The following is a 23,049-nucleotide window of genomic DNA, read 5'->3' on the forward strand; positions in this document are numbered from 1 at the left end:
GGACCTCAATTTGGGTGGTGGCAGTGGGATGGAAAGAAAAGAACAGGCTTGTGATGGTTCCAAAGCGAGAGGTATCCATGCCTGGAGACTGCGGTCAACTGAATATTAGCCCTACAAAGATGCCGATGCCCTAATGTCCTGAACCTGGGAATATGTGGCAAACTGGACCCTGCAGAGGTGATTAAGAATTTTCAGATGGGGAGATGATCCTAGATGACTCAGGTGGGTCTGATATGATAACAAGGGTCCTTACAAGAGGAACAGCGGAGGGTCAGAGTCCGAGAAGGAGATGTGACAAGGGAAGCAAGAGGTCGGAGAGGTGCAAGGCAAAGGCCAGGAGCCAAGGATTGCACATGGACTCGAGAAGCTGAAAAAGCAAAAAATTGAAGCCTCCAGAAGGAATGCAGCCCTGGGGCACCTGGGTGGCTCAGTTGGTTAAATGTCCGACTTCGGCTCAGGTCCTGATCTCACGGTTCGTGAGTTCGAGCCCCAAGTTGGGCTCTGTGCTGACAGCTCAGAGCCTGGAGCCTGCTTCGGATTCTGGGTTTCCCTCTCTCTCTGCCCTTCCCCTGCTCACACTCTGTCTTTCTGTCTCTCAAAAATAAATAAACATTTCAAAATTTTAAAAAGAAAGAAAGAAAGAATACAGCCCTGCCAAGACCTTGATTTTAGGCTTCTCACCTCCAGCACTGTGAGGTAACACAGGCACCAGGTCTGGGGTGACGCGTTACAGCAGCAATAGGAAAGGAGTAACAAAGACCAATGACACGGCGGGGAGGGTGGTAGGAAGTCCGGGGAGGGGTCCTTAGGCAAAGCCTGGTGAGTCTAGAGAATAAAATATCACCAATAGAAAGGGTAGGCAGGCGAGGAAGTGAGTTCCAGGACAGGAGGAAGGCAACAAGGCTTCTGCTTTTACAACTGCTGTGATGGAAATGGGGAAAGAAAAGAACAGAGAACCCGGAGACTCAACCCCAGGGTAGCTCAGAGGAGGGAGTGCAGCCACATGAAATCGGCCCCCATCTGCCACCTCTACAAACTCTCCCAGTTGCCATCCCAGGAGGGTCAGCGAAGAGAGCGACCACACAGGGGACATGAACTTGAGGTGACCCTGTGCCCCTTCTTCTTCCTTCCTCAATCTGCCATGACTATGGTCCCTGGCACATAATTGATACATACCAATATTGCTTTGATTATTTGACCGGTTTCCCCCAAAGGAAGGTCACGGGTGTTCAAGATTATCCATGATAGGTTTTCATGCAGTACATAATTTTTAACAAAGCAAACAAAATGTCATCTCTGAGGCCGTTCCATCCCCATGTAGCCCCACAGAGTAGTTCCCCCGGATCGGAAAAGCTCAAAGCCGAACTCGCACATACCCTGTGGGGTTTACCACGTACACAGCCAACCACCAGAGAGCCCACGGAGCCCCTGAGTGGCTTGAGCCGCTGAGTCCCTCTCCCCGCCCACAGTCCCTGCTCCGCTTCCCGCAGGCGGCCCCGGGATCGCTGCTTCCTTTTTAAATTAAAGGGAGTTTGTCCGTTTTTGTAAAAAAGGGCCACTGCTGCACTGCGTGTCCTTGGAGGGCTGACAAGGATGTTGGCTGGAAAGAGCAGGCCCAGACTGGTGAAGTCTTACCTTNGGGATGGAAAGAAAAGAACAGGCTTGTGATGGTTCCAAAGCGAGAGGTATCCATGCCTGGAGACTGCGGTCAACTGAATATTAGCCCTACAAAGATGCCGATGCCCTAATGTCCTGAACCTGGGAATATGTGGCAAACTGGACCCTGCAGAGGTGATTAAGAATTTTCAGATGGGGAGATGATCCTAGATGACTCAGGTGGGTCTGATATGATAACAAGGGTCCTTACAAGAGGAACAGCGGAGGGTCAGAGTCCGAGAAGGAGATGTGACAAGGGAAGCAAGAGGTCGGAGAGGTGCAAGGCAAAGGCCAGGAGCCAAGGATTGCACATGGACTCGAGAAGCTGAAAAAGCAAAAAATTGAAGCCTCCAGAAGGAATGCAGCCCTGGGGCACCTGGGTGGCTCAGTTGGTTAAATGTCCGACTTCGGCTCAGGTCCTGATCTCACGGTTCGTGAGTTCGAGCCCCAAGTTGGGCTCTGTGCTGACAGCTCAGAGCCTGGAGCCTGCTTCGGATTCTGGGTTTCCCTCTCTCTCTGCCCTTCCCCTGCTCACACTCTGTCTTTCTGTCTCTCAAAAATAAATAAACATTTCAAAATTTTAAAAAGAAAGAAAGAAAGAATACAGCCCTGCCAAGACCTTGATTTTAGGCTTCTCACCTCCAGCACTGTGAGGTAACACAGGCACCAGGTCTGGGGTGACGCGTTACAGCAGCAATAGGAAAGGAGTAACAAAGACCAATGACACGGCGGGGAGGGTGGTAGGAAGTCCGGGGAGGGGTCCTTAGGCAAAGCCTGGTGAGTCTAGAGAATAAAATATCACCAATAGAAAGGGTAGGCAGGCGAGGAAGTGAGTTCCAGGACAGGAGGAAGGCAACAAGGCTTCTGCTTTTACAACTGCTGTGATGGAAATGGGGAAAGAAAAGAACAGAGAACCCGGAGACTCAACCCCAGGGTAGCTCAGAGGAGGGAGTGCAGCCACATGAAATCGGCCCCCATCTGCCACCTCTACAAACTCTCCCAGTTGCCATCCCAGGAGGGTCAGCGAAGAGAGCGACCACACAGGGGACATGAACTTGAGGTGACCCTGTGCCCCTTCTTCTTCCTTCCTCAATCTGCCATGACTATGGTCCCTGGCACATAATTGATACATACCAATATTGCTTTGATTATTTGACCGGTTTCCCCCAAAGGAAGGTCACGGGTGTTCAAGATTATCCATGATAGGTTTTCATGCAGTACATAATTTTTAACAAAGCAAACAAAATGTCATCTCTGAGGCCGTTCCATCCCCATGTAGCCCCACAGAGTAGTTCCCCCGGATCGGAAAAGCTCAAAGCCGAACTCGCACATACCCTGTGGGGTTTACCACGTACACAGCCAACCACCAGAGAGCCCACGGAGCCCCTGAGTGGCTTGAGCCGCTGAGTCCCTCTCCCCGCCCACAGTCCCTGCTCCGCTTCCCGCAGGCGGCCCCGGGATCGCTGCTTCCTTTTTAAATTAAAGGGAGTTTGTCCGTTTTTGTAAAAAAGGGCCACTGCTGCACTGCGTGTCCTTGGAGGGCTGACAAGGATGTTGGCTGGAAAGAGCAGGCCCAGACTGGTGAAGTCTTACCTTTCAGAAACACGGAGACGTCCTCAAGTTGGGGCACGTTGTCCTCCCGGTAGCCACAGTATTTAGTCAGCAGAGGGAAGTTCTTCAAATACTCCCGGCAAGCGTGAGTGGGGTAGAGCTTGGAGAGCTCTCGGAACACAACGCCCCACGTTTTCGTCTCTTCCTCCGTGTACTCCACCCTGGGAATGGGCTGGCCGCTGGGCAGGAGAGAAGACCGACCAATGACTCCAGCTCTGGAACTGGTTAAATGTATTCTCACTTCACCTACCATTCTTTTTTTTTTTTTTTTTAATTTTTTTTAATTTAACATTTATTTATTTTTGAGAGGCAGAGATAGAGCACGAGCGGGGGAGGGGCAGAGAGAGAGGGAGAGACAGAATCGGAAGCAGGCTCCAGGCTCTGAGCTGTCAGCACAGAGCCCGCCTCAGGGCTCATACTCAAAAATCACAAGGTCACGACCTGAGCCGAAGTCTGACACTTAACCAACCCAGCCACCCAGGCATCCCCATACCTACCATTCTTGTAAAAGTTATTATAAAGTGGGACACCTGAGTGTCTAAAAGGATCCCGTTAAGACTCTTTTTAACTTTTTTTTATGTTTATTTTTGAGAGAAACAGAAAGAGAGTGAACAAGCAGGGGAGGGGCAGAGAGAGAGGGAGACACAGAATCCGAAGACAGGCTCCAGGCTCTGAGCTGTCAGCACACAGCCAGACGCCGGGCTCAAACTCACAAACCTTGAGGTCATGAACTGAGCCGAAGTTGGACGCTTAACCAACTGAGCCACCCAGGCGCCCCAAGAATTATTTTTTAAGGTAAATGCTAACCTTCTAATTCTGTGTGTGTATTTGGACTGCTACAAAAACGATTTGATTAAATTATATCTTCACACATCCTTATGGAAATTGGATAGGATTTATGTTCTTACACTGAGATCAATAACTAGTAAGAGTTCTGGGTAGGGGGAAACTTATTTAGGAACAAAACTGTGCTCTGAAAGCCTTTTCTGCAATCACCTAACAGTGGCAATAAATGGATGTTGTCTCTAGAAAATGAAATTGCCTGTGGGTTCTCTTTGTTCCATGTAGGGAAATCACCCCAATCTCCGAGTGTAATTTTGAGATTGTTTTGTTTAGTGAATAAAATCCCTGGGAACTGCTAAAAAAAACAAAAAACAAAAACAAAAACAAAAAAAACTATACTGAATTCTTGGGGTGTATGGCTGGCTCAGTCAGTAGAGCATGTGATTCTTGGTCTTGGGGTTGTGAGTTTGAGCCCTACATTGGGTGTGGAGACTCCTTAAAAATAAAATCTTTTTTAAAAAAACCATACTAAATTCTGAAGTGAGAGTTTTACAAACTTCCCAAGAGGGGCATTCATTACATATCATGCCAGGGGGGTGGGGGGTTCATGCATTAGGCCTTTCATTTTAGGAGAGGGCGTCAGGAAACTTTTTCTGACAAAGTCCACAAAGCAAATATTTTTAAAATTTTTTAATGGTTATTATTTATTTTTGAGAGAGAGAGAGAGAGCATGAGCAGGGGAGGGACCAAGAAGAAGGGCAAAGAGAGAGGGAGACATAGAATCCAAAGTAAGTTTCAAGCTCTGAGCTGTCTGCACAGAGACTGACATGGGGCTTGAACTCATGATCCATGAGATCATGACCTGAGCCTAAGACAGACGGTGAACCATCTGAGCCACCCAGGTGCCCCATACAAAGTAAATATTTTAAGCTTGTGTGCCACCCTATCTCTGTCACAACTGTTCAGTTCTGCCATTGTATCTCAAAGACAGCCAAAGACAACATGTAAACAAATGAACATAGTTGTATCCTGATCAAACTTTCATTACAAAAACAGACAGCTGGCTGGAGTTGACCTACAAGCAATAGTGTCCTGATGCTTGGGTTAGAATATAGAGAGGCAACTCAGGACTGGAATGGGCGCTGAGGACTTCCTGGAGGAGGCTAAGCTTTACTGTCCAGGGTGGATTTGTGAGTTCTGGGGCAGAAAGGTGAGGAGGAATTGCTGTTCTAACAGCAGCCAGCAGCCGTGAGCCCGAAACAGAGCTCCTGAAGCAGCCTGAGACCAGTAGATGGAGGGAAGTATGGACATGTGCCTTTACAAGCTATTGTTTGACAGACTAGAATCTGAATTAGCCTCTGATAAGATACCTATTTTAAAAGTGAAATTAGGGTTTGAGAAAACCTCTCATGATATACTCAAAAGCCACGTACAGCACCCCACTCCCACCCCCCCACTGCCCACCCTGGCCACTCAGTCAGAAGTTCTGGCCCTGCAGACAGCACATATATGCACACAACATATGGAAGTCCAAGTACACACACACCAAACTAGGAATTCTACCGCTGCCATCTACATAACCCAGCCTGCAGCAAGCAGCCTCCACAGGAACCCAACGGTGGCAGCAAATTGCCACTCAGGGTTGCGGCAGCTGCAGGGCGCCTTCATCAAGCCGGGACCACCAGCGGCACCCCCTGAGGAACTAAAAAGGGAAAGAAGATCAAGCTAACAAACAGATCCGCCAACCATCCTACATACTTCAGTGTGTTCCTGCCAAAATGCTTTCTTTTTAAACATTAGGTCCAAATGTGGTTCCTACTGCCCCAAATAATTTTTATTAAAAAAAAAAAAAAAATTAACTGCAGTCCATGAGGGAGAAGGGGAAAACACACGTAAGAAAGAACAAGAAATTAGCCTTTGCTTTCTCTAAGTACCAAGACTGGGGCTTATGCAAACCAAATTAGAACAAGATTAGCCTTGTTTAAATTTGGCTGTTGATGACAAATAAAAAATTACAACCTGGCAAATATTTGCAGAGAAGATCAAGACTGCTAAGACTTTGCATCTATGGTAAGTTTAGACTGAAAGCTTGAAATGGAAAGGTAAAAATAGAAAAGATGTGAGGAAATAAATATATAAACGGTCTGCCTTCAGTTCCAGAAAATTCAACGAAATCAATTTGAGTCAGGTAAGCCAATAAAGCTAATAAGAGCTGTGCACAATCAGAAGTTAGGAAAGCGATGAGGCTGAAACAATAAATGAAATATTGAGAAGCCATTTGGAAACAATCATTAGGTCAAACTTTTCCCTTCAGTGCTAATCTGCAAACCTTTCAAAGGAGAGCTGAATATAGCCCACAGCAAACGGCAGAAGGAAAGCAAGTGTGAGGCTGAATGGGAACAGAGAGTTTTACAGATCTGTTACTGAGTAACGAATCTCCAGGGTCAGTCTTGGGTATGTAGAGAGTCATGTACATTTTTATTTGTTTCCCCTGTCTGTCCTGCCTGGGTGGCTAATTAGCCTACTCCCTGAGTTCCTGGCTGCTGCCTGTATGGCTACTACCCCGATGGTAGGTAAGGCTAACACTGACATATTAAGACATCTCATTCTATTCCAGTCCCTACCCCCAGGTAGCTAGGTGAATGTTTAAAAATTTTTTTAAGTATCTTCATTTTTGATAGAGACAGAGTGCGAGAGGGGAAGGGGCAGAGAGAGAGGGAGACAGAATCTGAAGCAGTCTCCAGGCTCTGAGCTGTCAGCCCAGAGCCCCAAATGGGGCTTGAACTCACAAACCACAAAATCATGACCTGAGCTCAAGTTGGACGCTTAACCTACCGAGCCACCCAAGTGCTCCTCTAGGTAAATGTTTAAAAGCCAACTGCATCACAAAGCAAATCCTAATTTGATCCATTTAATTTCTATCATTAATATTCAAAATACCAATATCCATGAAAAAATAAGAAATTTCTTATTTTTCTCTGTAGTTATTAAGAGTATATAATTAAACCCCATTTTGAGGGCTCACTGGGGGTCAGACACTTTTTTGAGGTACAGTGATTTTTTATTAATTAGTCCACTTGATTCTTACAACAACTCCATGTAATAGACACTATTATTATCCCCATTTACAGATGAGGATATTGAGGCTCAGCGATATTAGGCTATTTGTCCTAAAATCAGGGAGCCAGGCTTAAAACCCAGTCAGTCTGGCTCAAGACTGGCTGTAGTCTTAATGAGTTGGTACATACCAATGAAATAAAAAATTTATTCCAGACACCAATTTATTTTCATGTACCAAACTAAAATAAGACCTCTAGGTATGTGTATTTATATACAGAATATCTCTTACACAGTCACATGTGATAATGGTCCTTCATGTATTTGTAGATCACATAAAGTATGTCCATATTTATTCACTTATTTAACCCTTTCAGTAAGACTGTAGATAGTGCTTGGGGCACTAGGAATGCATATACGTTTTTAAAACTTTGAAATTTGACATTTGAAAAAATAAAAATTGTAGTTACGAGAAAAACAGAACGCATTGCCCTTCTTTGCCCGTCTATGCTCTTGTCATGGATTAATGTATTTTTGTGTGTGAATTATATATGAGAAGGATTACAGGGAGGTGTTCTGATCTTTTTAGGGTCTAGGTTATATACCCATAATCACTTAATATCTACCTATGGGTACACATTTTAGCATATATGTAACAGCGTCCTTAAACTCTGCTCTGGCCCAAAACTAAAGTCACTTAAGTACTTCACATTCTAGAGAAAGCCCCCAGCAGCTGGACTGGCCAGCCCCTTGCAGGGCTTATTAAAGGCAGCAGAAATGGTCCTACCACTAAAAATGCTCTCTCAGGAGTGCCTGGCTAGCTCAGTGGATGGAACACGCAACTCTTGACCTCGGGGTTGTGAGTTCGAGCCCCACGTTGAGTGTAGAGATTACTTCGAAATAAAATCTTGAAAATAAAGTTCTCTTATACCATCCTTGCCACCTCACCGCCAAACCTCACCCACCAGTCTAACAGGATACAAGAGATGTGCAGGATTGTGGGGAAGGCCAGAGCTTGAGGGAAAGGCAGTTTCTTTCTCCTTACCCGAGTGAGGAGGATAGGTTGTTCCTTGACAGTCATTTAGAGGGACTGCCCACGAGAAGTGGGGCGTGGCATCTTGTTTCCAGCCAGGACCATGGGACGCCCCTGGTGTGGCCACCGTAGTGGAGCGGAAGAGACAGGAGAGTATCTGGAAGCTAGGAGTAGAGTGCTCTACAGGAGAGAAGAGGGGCCCCCTGACATGCATCCTCTGAAACTTGAGGTTCATGGGAACTTGGAGCCAGATGCCCAACGAAATCTAGAGATTTTGGTGGAATCCAATGTGATGTGCCTGGAAGAAAATGCGGAGGGAGGCCTCACCCTCTCTAATTCTGCTCAGACCTCAGGAGGCAGAAGAGGCTCCCATCACTCCTGCTTTGTGAGGGGTTCATTCCCAACCTCTGGTGCACACGGCCTGGAGAAAGGGTGGTGGTGTGGCCACTGACAAGGCCAAGGGGGTGCAGGGCACATATCTGTAGGGGTGGAGCTGGTGGGAAGGGCGCTGCCCCCCAAGAAACTATACATCACGCTCTGCAGAGACCATATCAACAGAGACCACCCCAGCAGAAAGAACTTGTCTGCAGCAGGGTAATCCTGGTTCTAACAATCCTGTAAAAGTTCTCAGCCACCTCCCTCCCTCCTTCCAGCTTCCAACTCCAGAGGAACGAAGAAGTCTTTGAAGAGAGAAGGAAACGTGTCTCAGAACCAGCACGCGCACATTGACACGTAGACACATTCACTCCAAAGAACAGAGGGGCAAGGAGGATACACTTTGAATCAAGTTTGAGATTAATCTTTTTCTAAATGAATGGGACTAGGCTTTAAATACCCAAATGAGACTCTACTAATAATTGAAAATGACAGCAAATTAGATGTTGCTAAGGAACTTGCTTCCCAGCAGGAAAGTAAAATTCAACACAATACAGTTCAAAGCAGTGAGTGGGGAAAATAAAACCATTTTAGCATTCGTATAAACCCCAACAAGAGGAGACTTCTCAACAAACTAATGACATGTAAATATTATAATTAGATCTTCAGGGAGTCTCCACCATGTATATGGAATTAGTTGGGATTCCAGAATTCTCAATAACCACCAAAATGATTATTCACAGATTCCTAAATCACTGAAGAAAAATAGATGTAACTTCCGGTAGCTTCTATTCGCTGCAGATTCAGTCCCCTTATGAAAGATGGTAAATTAAGGCCTTATAAACACAATAAGGAATCCATGCTCAGTGAAGACAATACCAGGAAAAGGACTACAGTGGTCACCATAGAATTTAGGCTTGGTGATAGAAAAAAACAAAACCAAAACCAAAACCTGATGCAATAGGTTACTCGAAGATACTAGGAACTTCCTTTGGAAATACTGAGGGCCGTGGGAGGCATCTTTCTGCCTGTAAGGTTAAATGCCACTCTTACTAAAGACAGGGGGATGAGTCTGAAAACCTGCCTTGTCCCCACAGAGAGAAGAAAGTGGAAAGTACAGAGATAAGTATAATTGGGGGGAGAGGGGCAGGACATTTATAGTCATCTAGGTAAGTCCCGAGCTTGTTAAAGTTGTTTAGCAAATACATTCTTGCTACTGAAATCCAGGGACATACATGTTCCCCTCGGAGGCTGAAATTATGGGAGTTATTCCTGTAGCCAGATGAACAAGCAACAATGCTTCTTTTTTTTTAACTATTTCTTTGATCTTCTGCTCCAGCAGCTCCAACCACAAGACAGTTTTCTTATACATTGTTTTAATGTGGGGGATTGGAAAACACTTGATGACAGCAGTGCATCCTGGCTGCCTCCCAGAGTCCTTGCTGGTGGAATTCCAAATGTGAGATGTACTTTCTTTGCTTATGTTATCTTCAGAGGAACTCCAGTGTCGGAAGCAAATCACTGATTCAGGGGAGGAAGATGTAACCGTCTGCAATTGATAGTATTTACATCAAGATGGCAACACTTGCAGAAACACAAGGCAGATTGTGCTCTTTGAAAACAGTTGGACCTCCTCCGTGGCAAGAACCAAGCAAAGCAGAAGGTAAACAGAGAATTGGTTAAAGGGGCGGGCGAATCTGATAGAAACAGTTAGGAATGAACTCATTTTCTATTTGCTTTCACTACATGCTCCTCGAGCCAGGAGATGACTCGCTTATTCAACAGCTGTTTATCTGCCTGGGATAGACTGTTGCTCTCCTCTCTGCCTCATCTTTTCTTCCTTCCTCACCTTAGGCAGTTCTCTCTTGATTGACACTTCCACCTGGGGGCTTTGCAGAAGGCAAATGAGAAGAGATGAAATGTAAAAATCCATCAACTTTGCAACTCATTAGCAATTAGCAGCTCCTCTAAGGGTTTGGACAGGCCTTTGGAGGAAGAGTCTGGAAACTTAAAAGCAAGAGGTCTCTATCTCTGTCCGTCTTGACTTGCGATGCACGCACATGCCGCCCTCACACACACACTGTCCTCCTCAACAAACCATGTGCTGCATACCCTGAATTCTGCATAACTTTCAGGGAGCTTCTGCAATCCACCCTCTTTCCTTCCCATCCAAGAAAACATTAGAAGAACATAGAAGAGTATATGTGCTGCCGAAGCGAGCACAGAAGAACATAGAAGAGTAAGACTGACATTATTCTAACATTAGAAGACTAATCTTCCTTTTGATCCAATGTAACTTTTTTTAAAAGAAACATTCACCAGTCACAAAATTACTATCAACTGTTACCAAGAATGTTACACTTCTCACAAATGAGTTGTGAGTTGGTCACTTCTGACTCTCATGTCACCGGTGAGCACGTCATCCAGGACTGTGCTGGTTGGTGCCACCTTCATGAAACAGTATCACCTGCAACCAGGTATCTCCAGAATAGAGCCGTAAAGGTCCTTGACTGTTCAACAGAAAGGTGGCTTATGCTTCCGAGACTGGAAAAAATGTTGCCACAAGCCAGAACAAACAAAATCCTGCAAAGTGGGTGGATTCCATTAAAATTTAACCAAAAAGCAAATGCTCTTCTGAATTCCAAAAGTCGATGACAAAAAGTCTAAGGCTCCTGAATTTGATAAAATTAAACTTCAAAATTCAGACCATAAAGGACACTCAATAATTTAATGATGAAACACTGTCAGCAATACCAGGTGTAATGTATCCAAAAATATTACTCTACTAAATCTACACCCCTGTTACAATGTATGCTTCTTGAAGGCGGGGGGATTTTTGTTTAGTTGGTTCATTGTTGTACCCCTGTCACCCAGAGCAGAGCCTGGAATATATAGGTGTTCAACAAATATTATTTGTTGAATAAGTAAACCAATCAATCAGGCTAAAGCAAACCACAAATTTAAAGGTTGAGAAAAATTATACTTATGTATCACAAAGTCTGGCAGATACGTATTTGTCTTACTCCATCCACATTGTCCATGCAGAGCCCGACACGAGGCTCCATCTCACAAACCGAGAGATCATGACCTGAGCTGAAACAAAGAGTCAGATGCTTAACCGACTGAGCCACCCAGGCGCCCNTTGAGATTTTAGTACATTTTCTGGTAGCTTCCAATTATCCCTATGCACTACATACTTTATATGGAAGGGGCTCTTTTTTCTAATGTTCTTAACTCTGGCTTCCCAGGCATTGTCACCTATCATACATGTAGCCTAAATTGTCATCAGGAAAGAAAGCAGCATCTACAAAACTCAAAGGGATGTAAAAGCCAAACTTAGCTGAACACAGGGAGGTTTCCTTTGCTGGACATCTTAAGGAATGAACTTTCAAAGATATTTTCAAAGACACAGAGCATGATGATTGAATGCTATTTTTCTAAAAAGAAGGTCACAAATCAGTACAGTGACATAACAACCATTTGAGTTATATCAAGATTTCAAACCATTCGAGTTGTCTGACATAAATAAAGTGGCTTGACGAGGGGTCATTTGGTAAGGAGACAGGCAGCCCGAGACCGCTACGCAACACCATAGAGTAAACGTAAAGGCACAAACTCATTTTCAGCCAGTCCCCTAGGCCAGTCAGGTAAAGAGCATTTTTGATCACATATTTTATTTGCTTTTGCAAATGAGTTTTGCGCACATGAATTTTCACAAATGAGTCTATGGGCCCTAAGGAACTTTCAGATGGTGGCAAACAAAAACGTTAGTTGGTTTTGTTCACATTGTTAATATTGGCGCTGCCTTTACAAGAGACATAATGAAAATAAACTATTACACCTAGGGAGCCTCAGGGAGAATGAAAATTTAACTCCTGGAAATTATTTGTTTTTATTTGTCCTATGCACCCCAGGATAGGGCTTCCCACCATTTTCTCACCTTGCAGAAAGCCCTCTTCACATTCTAGAGGAGTGATTTTCTTTCGCCAAAACTGTCATGATATTAAATACAAACAGCAACAACAATGGGTCTAACAGCCATCAATGCGTGCCTGTTCAGCGTACAGAAGGAAGTGGAACTCAAGAGAATACAATCCAGAAAAGAGCTGCAATTCAATAGCAGCCAACAACATCAGGGCACACTGGAATGGAGAGGCCCAGCCAGGGTCTCCGAGGGCTCCAATGTAATCCCATACATCTTACATCACGACCAACAGGGACCAAACATTACTAATTACTAGGCCTCCATGTCTTTTAGTGGTGGATGTGGGAATACGGTTACCCTACAATTCCTAGCCCTCAGGAAATTGATAATAGCATCCATCCATTCATTTAACTGTAACAATAACAGGAATGTAATAGCATGTCACATGGATAATGCCATATAATGGTCACCTTATCGAGTAATTAAATGGCTGTTAGTAGCCCTATTTGATTGTTGAGGAAACTGAAGGTTAAAGACATAGTCATCTGTCCAAGATCAAATAGCCAGTAAGCGGCACAGCAGCGACTTAGAGTATGGAAGGCCAGTTCTAGGGACCCCACTCTTCACTAACACTCCTCAGTGAAGATTCTAAGTACCTAATGTGTAGGAAGCATGGAGGCTGGACTCTGTTGCCTCATTTGAAACTGAGGGAAATAAGACAACCATACAGGGGTGCCTGGGTGGCTCAGTCAGTTGAGCATCCGACTTCAGTGCAGGTCATGATCTATAGTTCATGGGTTTAAGCCCCGCGTCGACAGCTAGCTCAGAGCCTGGAGCCTGTCTTCAGTTTCTGTGTCTCCCTCTCTCTCTGACCCTCCCCTGTTCATGCTGTCTCTATCTCTCAAAAATAAAACATTAAAAAAAATTTTTTTGTAAAAAAAAAAAAAAGACAACCATACAATGCTGAGATCACATGATGTCATCTGGAAAGCACCTGGGCCCATGCCTAGAACCTAACAGGTACTCAGTATAGTTGGATCCCCTCCTCCAGCCAAAAAGGAATGAATAAAATTTCATCACTTCCCTGCAGAGTCGGAAATAGGTCTGGAGACAAAACAGCACTCTTCTGTATAAATCCATTCACCTCTCAGACAGGACTTGTAGAAAGTCATTTTAATCCTTCATGTTCCTGGAAATCATTTTAAAGTAAAGCACTCATACCTCATTCCCCGTGAAAGAGGTTAGAATTTGGTGGAACTGCTGTCCTTGTCAGTAAGTGACACCAGGCCATACTGTGCTAATGTTTTCCCCAACCGTGGGAGCCACGTTACAATCAGACAACACCCTCCCGAGACATTCACGCACATCTAAAAAACCCGCCAAACCCAAAAATTGAAAAGGAGAAACCTTTCCACATCAATTTCCTCTTTTGTCTTTCTTTCAGTTCTCAGGCTCCCTTCCTTTCAGCCATTGAGCTGAACTTCAGGTGGAGAGAAACACTTGGCATGAAAAGGATTCTTCCATAAAGCCTGACATCTTTTAAAAACTTCCAGGACCTGTGCATTTCAAATATGCCGAGACTTCTGTAGAGAGCAGAATAACTTTTTAAAAACCCAATCATTTAATTCTGCTGCTCTTGTTTTCAACTTGTGTTTAATATCATCGATGTCAAATGGAAGTTGCTACGTAGATTGAAAAAAAGAAAAAAAAGGTGTGGCCTCCTGAGCAGAGAAAGATATTTAGATTCTCCAGAAGAAGCACTCTTGAAAACCCTAATGTGACCTTCCTCAGAAACCATTCCAGTCGTCTGGGAAATGACCCCAGCACAGCAAATATTTGGTTTTGTTCTACTTTTCAATTTACCGCTCCATTTCAGAGAAATTAAAGCATGAACAACTGGTGTTTATGCAGGAGTCACAAAGTACCCAAACAGCCACATATATCTCAGTTTCATTCAAAACCTGGGAAAGCAAATCAATGGAGGATAATGGAATGGGATAAAATTAGCTCAGTAGGGGATAAAACATATTTGCCTTCTAAGGTGTGTCTTCTAAAAAGGCAGAGAAATGAAAACAATTAAAGCTTGGGTCCACATCACAACAAAGCCCACAATTCATCAAGGTAACCATCTGCCAACAAAACTGATGAGGAAAGTAGAAGTAAGGGTAAAAACTTGCAACACCCCCCCCGACCGCCCCATTAAGTTTTCTTCCCTGTTAAGAAAGCAGAACTTTTCCCTTTCATTCTTCCTCCACCTTCTATTCGTGATGTTTCCAATTAAGATTCGCCTATCTAAAAATAGTGTGGCACTCACCACTCCTGTTAGTAATGTATTCCTTTTAGCTACATTCCGAAACCAAGCAGGATCCATAAATCATGCCTCTTCTCACATGAAATGAGAAATGCTAAGGCCACCTGAAATTTCTAGGAAGGTGGAGAGGTGGAGCCACCACAGTTATATTTCTGCAAGTTGCAATAATTGCAAATGCCTCCTAGGAAAGACACGGTGTTGGCCATCCTCCAGCTCAAACAAAAGCTAAGTCGTCACAGGTTCCTGATGTCGGGAAACCCCGGTGTACACTATTGTGGGCACAGAGAGGTAAGAGCAGGGTGGCATCAGCTCTACCAGCATCCACCAAACAGTTCTCCTGGGGGTCTGGAGCCTACCTGTGTGTCTGATCCGTCCCCTTCCTGCCTTTTCTTTGCAAACCTAGGGCTAGTCCTTCAGTCACGTAGCGCAAGAGGAAACAGAGAAGACCTCCCGAGAAGCAAGATGTTGGCTTGGAAGGCACATCCGTTCTATATATCTATTCAACGTCTCCCAGTGCTTGGCATTTCAGTCCCAGAGAGTTGTGTTGACATGTGGTATCTGGGGCTGTGGGTGGGGGAAGAGGAGGGTGGCAAAAAATGCCCTCCTCTGCTTTGGTGAGGAGAGGAAGTTAGAATCACCACCAGTCCATGCTGAATGAGAGGATTCTCTCTCTGATGGAGCGGAGAAGAAGACTCACAAGCTCACCCAAACTGAACGTGCCTGCTGGGCTGGTGATGGCACTTTTCAAATATGCTAGTCCCCATGTGGGGCTGTTTTGTTTTAGAGTCTCTGTTTAGCTGTGTACTTACACACACAGCAAACGAATCACAAAGGGTGCAATTCTGTTAAGTCAAAAAAGCAAGACACAAATAGTCTGGCGACTAGAAAAAGCCAGAGAGGGACAAATCCCTGGCAGTTGTTTTTCAAGCTTCAGCGCAGCTGTGTTTATTTCCCTCCGTCATCTCTCCCATGAGGGGCAGGCCTCGGGCAAGACAGGAAGAGCAACAGTGCCTGGCAGGCCCGGCAAAATCGCTACCCAGGCTGGGACATGGCTCTGCCTCGCCGGGGCCGGGTACAGGTTCCCGACACCCTGTGCCATGGCTTAGCCTTGAAGTCAGACTGGCTGGTTTGAGTCCTGGCTTCATAAAGCCTTAAGGGAACCAAACACATACAAGAACTGTGCGTTTCAAATATGCTGAGAATTCTGTAAAGAGAATGATTTTTTAAGATGCCAGGTCTTAGTTCTGTGACTGCTATTTTCCACCTGCGTATGACACCACCGATATCACATGGTGGTGTTACAGATGTGGCTTCTTTAAAATTTTTTTAAATGTTTATTTATTTTTGAGAGACAGAGAGAGACAGAACATGAATGGGGAGGGCAGAGAGAGGGAGACACAGAATCCAAAGCAGGCTCCAGGCTCTGAGCTAGCTGTCAACACAGAGCCTGATGCGGGGGCTCAAACTCATGAACTACAAGATCATGACCTGAGCTGAAGTCAGACGCTTAACCGACTGAGCCACCCAGGCACCCCTAGATGTGGCTTCTTGAGCAACAATGGAGAGTGTCTTTAAGAGAAGTACACTTGAGAGGCCTGGGAGCGACCTTATCCAGAAACTATCCTGGTCATCTGGGAAATAAACCCAGGCCTACAATATTTGCTTTTCTCAACTGATTGCTCAATTTCAGGGAAGTTAAAGCATCCACAGCTGGTGCTTATGCAAGTTACATGATCAGCTGTGTCACCTTTAGTAGATTTCTTAAGGTCTCTGACCCTCAGTCTTCTCACAATCATCATCACAATGAACATGATAATGGCACCTACCCCAAAGGTTTTTTGTGAGGTTAAATGAGCAAACATAAGTAAAGTGTTGAACACGGTGCCCAGCACATGGCAGGAATTTTACCAAAAGAAGCAAAAACTACCCGAACATGCCAACTGAGAGGTATCTACAGTGGACACTTCTACCACCATCAGCCGTTCAGGGATTAGTCCAACACATTCTAGATGCAATCCGCACCCTCCAAACTTAGCTGAGACTCGCTGGTCTAGGAAGACCTTGGAGAGGGCCAACTTTTCAACTGAAGAAGCAAGCTGCATGCAGGAGATACACGAAATGAAAAGTGTACACACATACACACACACACTCATACACATGCACACGCATATATTTTGGAAAAGCTCCTGTAACTCAGCCCACCATGGAGCCTGAAATTCCCTAATTTATTCACTCCTTAAGGTCCTTTATTCGTTTTAAATAAGCTTAACCAATGATTACACAGAATAGAGGAACCACCAGCTCCTTCACACATGATAATAATCATATCTATCATAGATTCAACCCCAGCTTACAGAAGCCAGCACCTGGGCCCTGTAATCGCTGCTAATCCTCCCAACCATACAAGGTGGGTAAATCTTGTGCCCAGTTTAAGGTCAAAGCACTGAGACCCACTGGTAGGAATTTACCCAAGGGATACAGAAATACTNGAGTCTCTGTTTAGCTGTGTACTTACACACACAGCAAACGAATCACAAAGGGTGCAATTCTGTTAAGTCAAAAAAGCAAGACACAAATAGTCTGGCGACTAGAAAAAGCCAGAGAGGGACAAATCCCTGGCAGTTGTTTTTCAAGCTTCAGCGCAGCTGTGTTTATTTCCCTCCGTCATCTCTCCCATGAGGGGCAGGCCTCGGGCAAGACAGGAAGAGCAACAGTGCCTGGCAGGCCCGGCAAAATCGCTACCCAGGCTGGGACATGGCTCTGCCTCGCCGGGGCCGGGTACAGGTTCCCGACACCCTGTGCCATGGCTTAGCCTTGAAGTCAGACTGGCTGGTTTGAGTCCTGGCTTCATAAAGCCTTAAGGGAACCAAACACATACAAGAACTGTGCGTTTCAAATATGCTGAGAATTCTGTAAAGAGAATGATTTTTTAAGATGCCAGGTCTTAGTTCTGTGACTGCTATTTTCCACCTGCGTATGACACCACCGATATCACATGGTGGTGTTACAGATGTGGCTTCTTTAAAATTTTTTTAAATGTTTATTTATTTTTGAGAGACAGAGAGAGACAGAACATGAATGGGGAGGGCAGAGAGAGGGAGACACAGAATCCAAAGCAGGCTCCAGGCTCTGAGCTAGCTGTCAACACAGAGCCTGATGCGGGGGCTCAAACTCATGAACTACAAGATCATGACCTGAGCTGAAGTCAGACGCTTAACCGACTGAGCCACCCAGGCACCCCTAGATGTGGCTTCTTGAGCAACAATGGAGAGTGTCTTTAAGAGAAGTACACTTGAGAGGCCTGGGAGCGACCTTATCCAGAAACTATCCTGGTCATCTGGGAAATAAACCCAGGCCTACAATATTTGCTTTTCTCAACTGATTGCTCAATTTCAGGGAAGTTAAAGCATCCACAGCTGGTGCTTATGCAAGTTACATGATCAGCTGTGTCACCTTTAGTAGATTTCTTAAGGTCTCTGACCCTCAGTCTTCTCACAATCATCATCACAATGAACATGATAATGGCACCTACCCCAAAGGTTTTTTGTGAGGTTAAATGAGCAAACATAAGTAAAGTGTTGAACACGGTGCCCAGCACATGGCAGGAATTTTACCAAAAGAAGCAAAAACTACCCGAACATGCCAACTGAGAGGTATCTACAGTGGACACTTCTACCACCATCAGCCGTTCAGGGATTAGTCCAACACATTCTAGATGCAATCCGCACCCTCCAAACTTAGCTGAGACTCGCTGGTCTAGGAAGACCTTGGAGAGGGCCAACTTTTCAACTGAAGAAGCAAGCTGCATGCAGGAGATACACGAAATGAAAAGTGTACACACATACACACACACACTCATACACATGCACACGCATATATTTTGGAAAAGCTCCTGTAACTCAGCCCACCATGGAGCCTGAAATTCCCTAATTTATTCACTCCTTAAGGTCCTTTATTCGTTTTAAATAAGCTTAACCAATGATTACACAGAATAGAGGAACCACCAGCTCCTTCACACATGATAATAATCATATCTATCATAGATTCAACCCCAGCTTACAGAAGCCAGCACCTGGGCCCTGTAATCGCTGCTAATCCTCCCAACCATACAAGGTGGGTAAATCTTGTGCCCAGTTTAAGGTCAAAGCACTGAGACCCACTGGTAGGAATTTACCCAAGGGATACAGAAATACTGATGCATAGGAGCACATGTACTCCAATGTTCATAGCAGCACTCTCAATAATAGTTAAAACATGGAAAGAGCCGAAGTGTCCATCAACAGACGAATGGATCAAGAAGATATGGTTTATCTATACCATGGAATACTACATGGCAATGAGAAACAATGAAATCTGGCCATGTATAGCAACATGGATGGACCTTGAGGGTGTTATGCTGAGCGAAATAAGTCAGGCAGAGAAGGACAAATATCACATGTTTGCACGTATAGGAGGATTAGGAAGAACTTAACGGAGGACCATGGGGGAGACGAAGGGGGGCAATGGTGAGGGAAAGGGAGAGAGGCAAACCATGAGAGACTCTTGAATGCTGACAAAAACTGAGGACTGATGGATGTGGGGGGGAGAGGGGAGATGGGCATGGAGGGGGGCACTTGTGGGGATGAGCACTGGGTGTTATATGGAAACCAATTTGACAATAAACTATTTGTAAAAATTTAAAAAAAACAAATATAAAATTATTATGTTGTATAGCTAAAATTAACACTCTTTATGCCAATTATTTCTCAATTAAAAATATATAAAACTGGAAAAAAAAAAAAAAAGCACTGAGACCCAGAGAGACTAGGTCAGTACTCATGGCCCCCTAGTGTGTAAGTGGTAGAGTAGGAATCCAAATCCATCTACATCTCACTCCAAAGTCTATCCATTCTGCCACATGTTCTGCCACACCTGGGCTCCCATGAGGATGACTTCTACAGATAATACGTTAGACCCATTGTGGCAGAGCTGTTCCAGAGGGTCTTGAAGAAATAAACTTGAACACAACCTCTGTATATGGTAGCCAACCTCCTTCACCTCCAGTGAAGCCTGACTCCTGGCCTCCATCCCCATATGTCCCCTCCCATAGTATAGCAATTTGGGCTATGAAACCAAGAGAATGTATCAGGAGGGTGGTAGGTCTCTTCTGAGGCTACGTTACAAAGGGCACGGTAGACTCTACCTTGCTTTCTTTTGGACCACTTGATTTGGGGACCAGCTGCCATATCTTGGGGAAACTTGGCAGCCTTGTGGAGGGGCCCATGTTGTAAGAAACTTTGGCCCCTTGCCAACAGCCATGTGTGTAAGTGTACTGGAAATAGATCTTCCAGCCCTCTGCTTTCCCTGGCCAATACTTAGACTCCAGCCTATGAGAGGCCCCGATCCAGAACCACCCAACTAAACCACTCCCTAATTCCTGACCCTCAGAAACTTTGTGAGATAGTGAATGTTTGTTGTTTTAAGCTGCTCGATTTGGGGGTCACTTGTTATATAGCAATAAATAACGAATAGAGTGTAAAAAAAAAAAAAAAAGGCAGACAATTTCAGAGCCTAAAGAGAGTCCTGGCCACGGGGAATGGAGAAGGGTATTAACCAAAAGGTAATAAAAAGATTTGGAGCACGAGGGTAAACAAAAAGGAGAGACCAGTTGAAGTGAGAAAAATTATAATAACATTAGCAAATACTTATGCAGCATTTCCTACATGGTCTTCTAAGTGCTGTTAATATATTAGCTCACTTAATCCTTTGAACAATCCTAAAAAGCAGTAGTAGAGTGCTCCCTATATTCCAGATATGGAAACCGAGGCACAGAAGACAAATCATGTGCAGGAGTCACCCACCTGCCAAGTGTTTAAAGCCGGAAGTCACCCCAGGCAGTCCAGTCCAGCGTCTGCGCTCTTAACACACACCACACACTGCCTCCAAGATTGAAAGAAAACCCAGAGAAAGCAACCGAGGCCCTTCAAGAGGGCCAGGGGTCTGAGCAAACCCCAGGCTTTTGGTCTAGATTCTTTGATTATTGTTTCAAGAGAGATAAAACTAAAGTACGCTGTATGGCAACATTCCATTGATTTCATTTCATCCTCAAAATACTCCCAGGAGAAAGGCAGAAGGGGTATTATCCTCCCCAACTCACAGAGGAGAAAACTAAGGCTGAGAGATGGATGCAGCTGGTTCCCTGAATTTGAAGTCAAAGGAGTTTTCTTGGCAAGTTAGGAAATCATCCAACTTGAAGCAAATTCTGACCGTTTTTGAAACTCCCGTTTACCTTACCCACTGATGTTGCACTTACCTACTTACATTTCAGATTCCGTGGACTGAAAATAAATAAATAAATCAGAGAGGAGGCAGCCCCTTGAGAAGGACAGGAGGATCGTGTACCACCTTAATTTCAACCACAAGAAAGTACATTCATAACAGAACACAATCACAATAATATTCAAAATCAATTTAAGCAAACAAGAGTGGCATAATTAAAGTCAGAGCTCGGGGCCTCTTTCCAAGAGAGCAAGATGGATTGAAATAACTCCCACCACCCCCACTCAAAATATAATTAAATATGCATGCATACTGTTGAGGAATAATCGTTATAATAGCCCTCAAAGAAAAACGTGTTTATTTCTAGTCAATTGAAAAAAAAAATGTATTGCTGATTTCTCTTCCCCAAGGATCTAGCAGTCGTGGAATCTACAGACATGCAGCAAAGCTAATGCCAAGGTTAAAATATGAAGGCACCAATGACAGAAAGCTGGATGGCTTCAGACAAACCTAACAGCTACCACATCACAATCATAATTTTCTCTTCCTCCACATGCCATCTGCCCCCCACACACTTCCATTTTCTCTGAACTGTCTGCACGCACATCACACCATCTAATCACGGGGTACTTCTTTTTCTGTTTGTCCAAGAATTTCTTCTCTTCGGGTAGGAGAGAACAGGGGGTGATTCGCATTCTCTCACACCGGGTTTTGGAAACAGTGCCGTCTCAATCCAGGGCGTTCATTCTCAGGTCTTCTAGGGAGAAGTATTTGTGCTAATGAATGTTTTCCTCTGCAATTATTGGTGAGGTAATTAGGCCTTCCCGACACTCGTGGCCACACGGCTCAGGCATGTCTGCAGGCAGTGGTGGGCCTCTGGGTAATCAATCATGTTTCTCAGCAGCGCTGTCAATCAGAGACTCGCCCGAGTGGCACCTATTGACGGTTCTCAGCGTGCCGGCACCTTCCCAGCTCCCTCTCCTCTTTCGGGTTCATGGTAACACAGGCTTGGAGCCTGCTGTTTTTTCATCATAGACTGGAATTTTTTTTCATTTTCTCTGCTTGTGTTGATTCTTTCCCCCTGCTTTATCCTTTCAAGACTATCACAGAAAATACAGTATTCAACATGAATCCCCCGGAGGGCTTCTTGGCCATGGTTTCAAGATCTATTATTCTGTATTTCGCTTCTTTTCCCTCCCTCTACCTTCAGCACCTCACACTACATCCTACCAATGCCTACAACAACCCCAACCATCTGTGCCCCATCTTTGTCTGTATCTCTGACCACATATTTGACCTGCTCAGGGTCCAGAAAGCCTTAATTATTAAGGGGAAGTGAATTGCTCTCTGCCTGTCATAACGGCCCCTAATTTTATCACCAAACTAATTTGCTGGGACTTCACATGCTGGATTTTTCAAGACTACCTCAGTTTTAACTAATCTGCTTCTCAGACCAGAGATTCTAAGCTGCAGTTTGGAAAATCAGATTGTAGCATGCTGCCAGAAGCCACTCTAATGAGCTTATTTTAAGTGATTATTGTGTTGACATCTTTTTCCTTTGTTCTCAGAAAGCCATCAGCGCTAGAAAAATACCTATTTCAATTAGAAATCGCATCTTCATTTTTTGGAAACTAAAAGGAAACCAAACTTACTTCATGGCAAAGTGGAGAAAATGGTCCAGGCCCACCTGGGATTCGTTAGCACCTGTGTCCCACACTCACATGCACCATAACCCAAGCTTGACCCCCAGCCCTCCATGGGCTTGTGTGCATGCTGCAGCACACACACACACACACACACACACACAGCTAGCCCTTAGCCATCCTCAAACTCATATTCAGAGAAGCCACAGCAGCAATGACATAAAAGGCATTAAGGACTGATTCTTTTCTCTCTACTTTCCACAGGTCCTGGGTTTGTGCTTTCTAGATCTAAGCACTCCTGATAGGCACCTTCCTCATTCTGTCAACTTACAAGCACCAAGGCAAGTGACGATCTGTATCTGTATTTGTGGCAGCTTCCCCCCCCCCGCCCCCCCCC

At 44.7% G+C, this 23,049-nt stretch overlaps 1 protein-coding gene across 2 annotated transcripts in view; it reads right to left on the reverse strand.

Annotated features, from left to right (window-relative positions):
* TPH2 (tryptophan hydroxylase 2) overlaps nt 1-23,049 on the reverse strand; it is a 100,330-nt gene that overhangs the window by 60,983 nt on the left and 16,298 nt on the right. For both annotated transcript variants that reach the window (XM_077775229.1, XM_077775230.1), the window contains exon 6: nt 3,250-3,446. In XM_077775229.1, coding sequence (XP_077631355.1) covers nt 3,250-3,446 — 197 coding nt within the window. The remainder of the gene's footprint in view (nt 1-3,249; nt 3,447-23,049) is intronic.

The sequence above is a fragment of the Crocuta crocuta genome, unplaced genomic scaffold, assembly GCF_008692635.1.
Source record: "Crocuta crocuta isolate KB4526 unplaced genomic scaffold, BGI_CrCroc_1.0 scaffold97, whole genome shotgun sequence".
NCBI lineage: Eukaryota > Metazoa > Chordata > Mammalia > Carnivora > Hyaenidae > Crocuta > Crocuta crocuta.